The sequence below is a fragment of the Haplochromis burtoni genome, unplaced genomic scaffold (genome assembly GCF_018398535.1).
Source record: "Haplochromis burtoni strain Fernald_Lab_line unplaced genomic scaffold, NCSU_Asbu1 Contig_169, whole genome shotgun sequence".
Classification (NCBI taxonomy): domain Eukaryota; kingdom Metazoa; phylum Chordata; class Actinopteri; order Cichliformes; family Cichlidae; genus Haplochromis; species Haplochromis burtoni.
In genome coordinates this window covers 788,120-798,276 of record NW_024582530.1, presented here as the reverse complement: position 1 = coordinate 798,276, position 10,157 = coordinate 788,120, and the positions used below count along the sequence as shown (strand labels likewise).

The following is a 10,157-nucleotide window of genomic DNA, read 5'->3' as shown; positions in this document are numbered from 1 at the left end:
TGTATTCTGGGCTAACACTGGTGCTGAAATGCAGGAAGAGGCTGTCTTCGTGCTATGTGCACCTCTTGTTTAGCCAAGAAGCTAGAAACTACATACAAAGATACACTAGCTTTACAAACTACATACAAAGATACACTAGCTTTACAAACTACATACAAAGATACACTAGCTTTACAAACTACATACAAAGATACACTAGCTTTACGTTCTGTATGAAATTCAGATTTCTTTCCTCTTAAACTGAATGATCTTCCACAGTATTCTATGATATGCACAAGTCGTCTTCACTGGCCTGTACATATTAGCACATGACGAATCACCACCCTCATGAATCTTCTATTGATTTGTCCTTGTTAAAAGATACAATTCAAAAACACATTTAATTGAAATAACTTTATTTTGGAAAACCTCCCAAATAACTTGAGAAGACAAATACTTTACACTTTGAAATTAGAAACAGGTTTATATCCCAGACTGAATCCAATGTTCACTCTTTTATTTTATTTTATTTTTTAAGTGTTTTTACCTTCAGGCTTTGTAAATTAATGAGTTTCTGGACATTAGACCTTTAGAACTGGAACAATCTTTCCCCGACAAAGACATAATTTTTCAGTTTAAGATCAGAGTCCATGCCTGTGTTGGGACTTCTACAATACAAAACACATATCACCAGAATTCCCATTCTGAAATTCTATACACATTCCAGGCCAAGGCTTTTGGAATCTGCTTATGAAAACAATCACAGCAGACAGCTTCAAGTTTCATTAAATTCTTCCCTTTACATTTCAGTTAACATCCTTGGGTTTGTACAAACACGCCAGTATGATAAAAATGACCAACTTAAAGTAGAGGTAATGTGTCTTCCCACAAACTCTCCCAGTGGACTCTCAGGAGTTTATTTCTGTCTGGAGGTTATAATCACCAGGGTAAGGATCCACTTTCCTGAGCTTCCTCAGTACCACTCAGGTAACAGCTTGCATTCTGGACAAAGCATCCACACCATCCAGACTCTGAACGGTAGCCGATAAACATGAGGTCCCAAAAACCTTTGATCCACTTACAGTCAAACTTGTACTGTTTTGCAGCAACATTAAAATCCTTCTAGTTCTGAAAACCATTTAAAATCCTTGCATCCTGTTTCTTCACAAGCATTAATGAGAGTAATTTATATTTCATACGTATTTGCTGAAGTCCTTTTTTTACATTCAAACTGGAGCAAGAAGGAATAGTTTCCATTTTGATGAGACCCCAACCGTCCTGTGGTTGAATTCACTGTTGATGATCACAGCAGGCATGAATAATTGCCTTTCATCACTACAGGCGTGGCCAGTACTGTGACATGTCTGTTTCATTTCCTGGAACTTGAACTGGAACTGAGACACCAGGGGAAATCAAACCTGGTAAAAGAGAGAACAAAAGCTTTCAGTGGTGAGCCATTAAAAGCGCCACATGTCGTATAACAGGTGTGTTAGAATGACAGCAAAGGGGCAGGTGCAAAAATGTTTAACACAAAGTCATGACCAGGTGAAAGTCTTTCTGTTCTATACTGATGAGAATCTACACTGTGTGTCTACACAGACATTTGGTGCTGATGTTCTTGAACACGGAGGTCAAAGAAAGCCTGTCTGAGGTCCTAATGTTGTTAGTTAGTGTGAAAGAAAACACTGAACCTCGTTTCAGCATTCGGAGTAAGTCAGGACAGTAAATATATGAATTTATCTTATATGCTAATGTATAAGAAAAACTCTGAGAATGTTGGGACATATAAAATGTCAATCAGATCAATCAGTTTGTTGATGCTGCATATACCAGTAATAATCTGTCACAGCAGATAGCTGTCTCCCCGAGCCCTATTCTGCCCAGCTAGCTCTCATGCCAGTGCATTGTATAATGTTGTTTTGGCATATACCATTTGCATTCAAGGTGTCCTGTGGACCAGGGATATATTGGCTATAAGCAGTTAGGCATGTCACATACACTTTTACTTTCACTCACTGCTTATGTTTAAGCACCAAAACTTACTTAATTGGGTTTGCACAGTAAAATAAGTTATTTAGGTTCAGGTAAAGCTCATTGTGAAGAGTGTAAGTACAGCCCTTCAGAAGTGTACACATTTAAAAATGATGGTTAGATGCCGTGAGCATGAATGATTGAATTCAATTTAATTTATTGAACTGAATTAAATATGAGCACACACCAACAACAAAACACCATTACTGGACACCATGATGTTGACAACGGGGTGTTCTCTCCATGCTCTTACTGTCTCTCCACTATGTCGAAGTACTTTCTCCTAAAGAACTCTTTCTAATATTGTTAGGTCGTTACTTTGCAGCATAAACATGCGATGGGTGTTGGTGTATGTTGCTGATATGTAAATAAAATGTAACTAAATTGAATGAATTTGAATTGAATTTAGATTAACTTAATTGAAATTGAACAAAAATCAACAAAAAGCACTTTGAGCGCTCAAGTAAAGTAGAAAAGAACCGGTTCATTTATTATTTAACTACATTGTTATGGTCAGTCAAATAATTCAAACCCAGACTGACAGACATGACAGGCACAAAATGTTTGTATGTCTGAATGTCTGAAACCTGTAAGATCAGAAGGGATGACATGTCATAAAGTGCCATAAAGGCGCAGCTTCATAACTTCCTACCTGCTGACGACGTTGCAGACGATGTCATTGATTGGTTGATGTGTGGCTGCATGTGTGGAGGAGTATATGTCTCATAACTTCTTCCATTTACAGTGGGGCTGGTGGGCAGCATGCAGGAATAAGAGGTCTGGTTGGATGTCTGAAAACATAAATTAAAACCCCTTAAAAAACAGAGTTTCATATTCCAATGTAATCAACTTTTTCTGGTATGTGCCAGTAACCACAGATGCAGCTGAGATGACACGTGAAAATACTATTTTTCTTATTTTATATAATAACTCTTTATGATGCTTTTATTGTTACCCCAACTGCAGAAACAAAAGAATTTTCCAAATATGACATAAATATTGTATTTCTTATTCTTATTTGTTGTTATTCCTAACTCTATTGTTTTTTTTTTGTTGTAATATGAGGAATTACACCAGGACTTCAGTTCATTTCCTTGACAATGTCACTTTTATATCTTAACGCTGGTCTAGGGTAATGAGACACTGATCCTACAGGTTACTGCAGAATGGTTGCCTGGTTTGCTCTGAGCAGATGGAAATGGTGTTTACATAGTGCTTTGTTATCTTACTGACCACTCAAAGTGCTTTAGATTTGACCATTGAGCACTTTATTCTATGCGCTTGTTGCACTCTAGCTGCCTTACATGCATAGCGAGCACAAGACACATGTCTTCAGACTGAGGGACTATTCAGTTAAATCCAGAGGAAACCAAAGCAGGCACAGGAAAAACAACCACCACAGAGAAACCCTTTAGCCTACATTATAAATTATAACTCGATAACACAATTGCAACATTGTGCACTTTACTTTCCTAGCTCGGCAATCTAAATTTGTTTTCAATCAGTCATTCTACTTTATAAAGTTACTTTTGAAGGAAGAAGAAGGTGTACTTTATTGACCCCTGTAGGGAAATTCCTCTCTGCATTTAACCCATTCACTCAGTGAAGCAGTGGGCAGCCATTGGGTGCCCGGGGAGCAGTGTGTAGGGTACGGTACCTTGCTCAGGGGTACCTCAGGGTAGCTGTTTAGGGGAATCGAACCCCTGACCTTCCGATCATGGGGCCACCACTCTACCTACTGAGCTATCCCTGCCTTTTGCCAGCAAGAAATCCGGCAAAGACCACAACCTTCAAACGCTGCAAGATGTACAAAGCATCCCGCCAGAGGGTGAAGGTGCAGCATTTTCACAGCTCTATTGTGGTGGACAGAAACTGAGCCTAAATGTGAAGCTTTCCATTTACTGGTCGATCTGTGTTCCTAACATCTGTCAGTCAAGCAAGGCAAGCAGTGTGTGCCCAATAAGACAATGTAAAAGCAGACATGAAGTAAAACCTACCAAAACAAGAAGAAACTTTTAGTCACTTCTTGTGTACATTCACTATGGAAGCCTTGGTAGTAAAGCTTCAAAAATGAAGAGTGGACTATCAACTGACGTTGGGTAAGGTTTGACAAAACATGCAAAAGTGACAGGCTCCAATACATATTTGTGAATTAGCACATTGATGGGACAAACTAATCTACCATGCTAAGTGCTTTTAAATCTCCCTGAAGATATTGACAGGTAACCATGCCACATATGGTTAATTCAACTGTAATCTTTTGGTTATTATCTTAATAGGGTTTAATATCTGTTTTTGAATAAAGGTGTAGACCTGTTTTCTGAGCTCATTAAAATTATTTCAAGAAGACAGACTAAAAAGATACTTTTATAGAATAGTGTAGTGAGGGTTTTTTCCTATGATGGTTTTGGTCTGTCTTGCTGGTGTGTATGCATGATGCATATGACTGAGATCTGCTCTATGCTATTGGGTTGGCAAAAAAGAGCCCTAGGTTTTCCAGCGCCTTTATGCAAACTGTTGACTATTTGTATATTGTTCTATCTTGTAATTTAATCTTACTTGCATAGGCAGGCTGGCAGCCATACTGAAGCTGGGCATTGCTGGGAGGCTATAGCTGTTGGACAGAACTGGATCTGACCTTCCCAGCATGGATCCTGATGAAAAGGACACTAGATAGACAAAAATGGAAATATGGGTAGAGCAACAATGTGAAATTTTAACAATACTGGAGGACATCACAAGCAAACCATTTATGCAATCAACAATCACTGTCCGAAGTATCGAAGAATAGTGGGGCTGGACAGCACATACCCAATATGATGGGAAAAGTAACTGCATAATAAATGTAACTGGACTGCTAGCGTCTGACATTACAGGCCCAGATGAGTTTCCTTTAAACAATATTAAAAAATACTAGTGTGAGAGAGAAAATATACATTTCATCTAAAATATGTTCACAATATAATTCATTGACAAACTACTATTGTTCTTCTCTGCTCCCTTGTTGTATGTCTTATAGTACTACCAACTGCTCATGAGTGGAATATCCTGAAATCACTGGTGGCACTGTGTATATGATCATGTGCATGTATCTACAAACAAAAGAAAAAAAATAGAAACAAATTCATAAAAGACATCCACACGTGAAAAAGGCCCAGATGGACTTTGTGTGAAGTATTTCTTGAGTATCTTTGTCAGTACCTGGTGTAGTAGGCTGTGGTAGAGGCTGGTAAACACTGGTGTTAAAGCTGCTACTGATTGGAATATGGTTTGAAGGGTTGGACACCTGACGACGTTGATTTCTCAGCTTTTCCTCTCTTCTCCATTTTGCTCGTCTGTTGGAAAACCAAACCTGCATGTAGCATGAGATATAAGAAAAATAAATCACTGATCATAAAAAAGACAAAAGATTGTAATCACAACATTTCAGTAGGGTTTAAAGGTTATCCTTTAATTTCTTTTTTGTTAGTCATTTCTTGTTTCCATAAGTATACTTTTGCAAGTGTGCTTATGGGAACATCAAAGCAAGAAAGTCTGTTTCTATTTAAACTTTTGGGAAGACTGCTTCAAATGATCTTCAAAAATTCTCCAGCATGATGCAGAATCTATTTAGTATTTAGTTGTTTGAAAACCTTTCCATCTGCAGATGATTTTCCTTACCGCTGAATCCTTTATTTTAAGTGATTGAGAGATTTGCTTCTTTTAACTGAATTCATTTGAGTCTTCTTTTCTTATGGGCTGACACTATACACAGACAAGATGCTCCACTTCTAATCTTGAAGCCCTGATTCAAATTTTATAAGACTGAAGGTGTGTATATATGTCAGTATAATGATTTAACCCATTTATTTAAATGTCATTTGTAAATACTCGTTTGTTTCAAGAAGGTCAAATGCTCACACGTTAAAAAAGGCAAACATTTCCATGTGACATAATTTTTCATCTTACTGTACACACGTTCTTTGTAAACCTAAAAAAAACCCTGAACATCGAGCATACCTGTATTCTTGCCTCTGGAAGGTCTATTTTGTTGGCGAGGCGTTCTCGGGCAAACACATCTGGATAGTGTGTCCTTTCAAATTCTAGAACAAAAATAATTGACACATTATGTTGAATGATTGTACTATTACACATTAATTACACAATACAGTATCTGTTTTGGGAGGGCCCCTGCTTCAAATGGACTGAAAACATTTGAAAAAGCTATTGCACAGCCCTTTTTAAAATCTTATTGACCCCTTAAAGCACCTTTGCACTACATTTAGCACACATACAGAACACTTTGCAAATCAGTAGATGTGATGTGAGTGGGAGTAGTTAATAACACAGGTCCAGCTCATTTGTGATCTGACAAGCAAAACAAAAAAAAACAGTTTATGCACAGGTTTAACACTTTAGAAATGTTGCTCTTTGGAAACCTCATGGCAACACAGACCAAGGAGCAGCAGCAAGAAAAATAATATGTTCTGATACAAGGGTGAAGGCTTCAGACGGACACTGAGAACAACTGTTCTCTGAACTGTGACAGGTCAACCACAGATGTGCCTCTTTGTTGGAAACCATTCTGCCATAACAACACAACTGTAGACTTTGTGAAAAAATACACATTTAGCCCAATTTACAGATTTGATTTAAATAAGATTATTGCAGCTGTGCTATGTTCATAAATGCACACATACCCGTCTGTTGCTCACTCATTAAGTCTAATATTTCAGCAAAAATTACCTCCTGAAAGATATTTTCCCCAAATCTACAGGGAGTGCAGAATTATTAGGCAAGTTGTATTTTTGAGGAATAATTTTATTATTGAACAACAACCATGTTCTCAATGAACCCAAAAAACTCATTAATATCAAAGCTGAATGTTTTTGGAAGTAGTTTTTAGTTTGTTTTTAGTTTTAGCTATTTTAGGGGGATATCTGTGTGTGCAGGTGACTATTACTGTGCATAATTATTAGGCAACTTAACAAAAAACAAATATATACCCATTTCAATTATTTATTTTTACCAGTGACACCAATATAACATCTCCACATTCACAAATATACATTTCTGACATTCAAAAACAAAACAAAAACAAATCAGCGACCAATATAGCCACCTTTCTTTGCAAGGACACTCAAAAGCCTGCCATCCATGGATTCTGTCAGTGTTTTGATCTGTTCACCATCAACATTGCGTGCAGCAGCAACCACAGCCTCCCAGACACTGTTCAGAGAGGTGTACTGTTTTCCCTCCTTGTAAATCTCACATTTGATGATGGACCACAGGTTCTCAATGGGGTTCAGATCAGGTGAACAAGGAGGCCATGTCATTAGTTTTTCTTCTTTTATACCCTTTCTTGCCAGCCACGCTGTGGAGTACTTGGACGCGTGTGATGGAGCATTGTCCTGCATGAAAATCATGTTTTTCTTGAAGGATGCAGACTTCTTCCTGTACCACTGCTTGAAGAAGGTGTCTTCCAGAAACTGGCAGTAGGACTGGGAGTTGAGCTTGACTCCATCCTCAACCCGAAAAGGCCCCACAAGCTCATCTTTGATGATACCAGCCCAAACCAGTACTCCACCTCCACCTTGCTGGCGTCTGAGTCGGACTGGAGCTCTCTGCCCTTTACCAATCCAGCCACGGGCCCATCCATCTGGCCCATCAAGACTCACTCTCATTTCATCAGTCCATAAAACCTTAGAAAAACCAGTCTTGAGATATTTCTTGGCCCAGTCTTGACGTTTCAGCTTGTGTGTCTTGTTCAGTGGTGGTCGTCTTTCAGCCTTTCTTACCTTGGCCATGTCTCTGAGTATTGCACACCTTGTGCTTTTGGGCACTCCAGTGATGTTGCAGCTCTGAAATATGGCCAAACTGGTGGCAAGTGGCATCTTGGCAGCTGCACGCTTGACTTTTCTCAGTTCATGGGCAGTTATTTTGCACCTTGGTTTTTCCACACGCTTCTTGCGACCCTGTTGACTATTTTGAATGAAACGCTTGATTGTTCGATGATCACGCTTCAGAAGCTTTGCAATTTTGAGACTGCTGCATCCCTCTGCAAGATATCTCACTATTTTTGACTTTTCTGAGCCTGTCAAGTCCTTCTTTTGACCCATTTTGCCAAAGGAAAGGACGTTGCCTAATAATTATGCACACCTGATATAGGGTGTTGATGTCATTAGACCACACCCCTTCTCATTACAGAGATGCACATCACCTAATATGCTTAATTGGTAGTAGGCTTTCGAGCCTATACAGCTTGGAGTAAGACAACATGCATGAAGAGGATGATGTGGACAAAATACTCATTTGCCTAATAATTCTGCACTCCCTGTATACAACTATCTGAAATGCTTCTCAGCAACAGTTATATAGTATTTTCAGTATATCAGTATTTTCAATAGTATTTTTGCAGACATACATGTTATAAAAAGAAAATCACTCCTCTTCACCACAGGAAATTCCTGATTGGATAAATCCAAAACTTCCTGAGCTGTCATCAGTTCAATCCACTTCAATGTTATTTATATTTATACAGCTCTAAATCACAATAACTGTTGCTACGAAGTGCTTTTCATTGTGAGGTATAGGCCCGACAATGTTAGAGAGAAATCCCAACAATCACACAACCCCGCATTAGCAAGCACATGTCAACATGGACTGGTTCTTATAAAGAGCTTTTCTACTCTACCTGACCACTCAAAGCCTTTTATACAACATGCCTCATTTACCCATTCACATGCATACACCTTTTTTTCTATGCCTATGTGCTTTCTAACATTCACACATGTTCATATTTTGATGGATGCATCGGAGAGCAACTTGGGGTTTATATCTTGCTCACTGATATTTGGCTTGCAGACTGGAGCAGCCAGGGAGCAAACCACAAAACTTTCGATTAGTAGGTAACCTGCTCTACCCCGTGAACTACAGCCCAGTGATAAGGATCCAGCCCTAACTATATACTTTATCAAAAAGGAAAGTTTAAAACCTAATCTTAAAAGTAGAGAATGTGCCTCTCTTCAATATCCAAACTGTGAGCAGATTCTCCAAAAGAAGGGGTCTGACAGATGAAGGCTCTGCCTCCGATTCTACTGTTAAACACTCTGGAAACCACAACTAAAGATGCAATCAGAGAGTGAAAAGCTCTATTAGGACAGTATTATGTTATGGGGGTTAAGATATGATGATGGATTTTAATCTCAATTCTGGATTTAATAACCAGCCAACAATGAGAAGCTGATATGAAAGAAAAATACTTCCTCTTTCTTGTTCCTGTTATAATTTTTGCTGCAGCATTCTGGATCAAATGAAGGCTTTCTAGGAAATTTAGGGAACAACGTGATAATAATGAATCACTGGTTTTTGAACTAGGTTTAAGCATCACTCTGAGATAGAATGGTTCTAATTTTAGAGATATTGCCCAAATACAGGTTTTATCCACACCACAGTTTTATCTGAATTTAGAAGCAGGAAGTTAGAGGTCATCATAACCCTTATGTCTTTAAGACATTCCTGCAGTTTAACGAATTAGTATCTGTCATCTGGCTTAATTGATAGATAAAGGTAGGTGTCATCTGCATAGCAGTGAAAATGTATCAGAATCAGAATGAGCATACTTTATTAATCCCTAAGGAAATTATGTATGCTATGCCTTTTAATGATAATCCCTGAGGGAAGCATTTATAATGTAAACAAAATTGGTCTATTACAGAACCCAGTGGACCTCCATAATTAATCTTGGTATTTGAATCTAATTCAATTCACTTTTAGTTATAAAGAGCCCAATCACAACAACAGTTGCCTCAAGGCATAAAGAGGTTATAACATCTCCACATTCACTTCAAAATCTTAGAAATATGGTGTCTAACCAGATTCTTACTCTGGATGGCATTACCTTGGCCTCCAGTAACGCTGTGAGGAACCTTGGAGTCTTTTTTGACCAGAATAGGTCCTTCAATGCACATATTAAACAAATATGTAAAACTGCTTTTTTCCATTTGCACAACATCTCTAAAATTAGAAATATCCTGTCTCAGAGCGATGCTGAAAAACTAGTTCATGTATTTATTACTTCCAGGCTGGACGACTGTAATTCATTATTATCAGGATGTCCTAAAAACTCCCTGAAAAGCCTTCAGTTGATCCAAAATGCTGCAGCAAGA

The 10,157-nt window shown here is 38.3% G+C and overlaps 1 protein-coding gene across 1 annotated transcript in view; it reads right to left on the bottom strand.

Moving 5' to 3' along the window:
- Positions 1–350: 350 nt before the first annotated feature.
- Positions 351–10,157, bottom strand: part of LOC102298771 (paired box protein Pax-6) — a 29,165-nt gene continuing 19,358 nt past the window's right edge. Inside the window, exons 7-11 of the mRNA XM_005933532.2 lie at positions 6,010–6,092; positions 5,212–5,362; positions 4,570–4,679; positions 2,663–2,801; positions 351–1,397 (exon numbers count right to left, since the gene is read on the bottom strand). Coding sequence (XP_005933594.1) covers positions 1,315–1,397; positions 2,663–2,801; positions 4,570–4,679; positions 5,212–5,362; positions 6,010–6,092 — 566 coding nt within the window. The 3' untranslated portion in view covers positions 351–1,314. The remainder of the gene's footprint in view (positions 1,398–2,662; positions 2,802–4,569; positions 4,680–5,211; positions 5,363–6,009; positions 6,093–10,157) is intronic.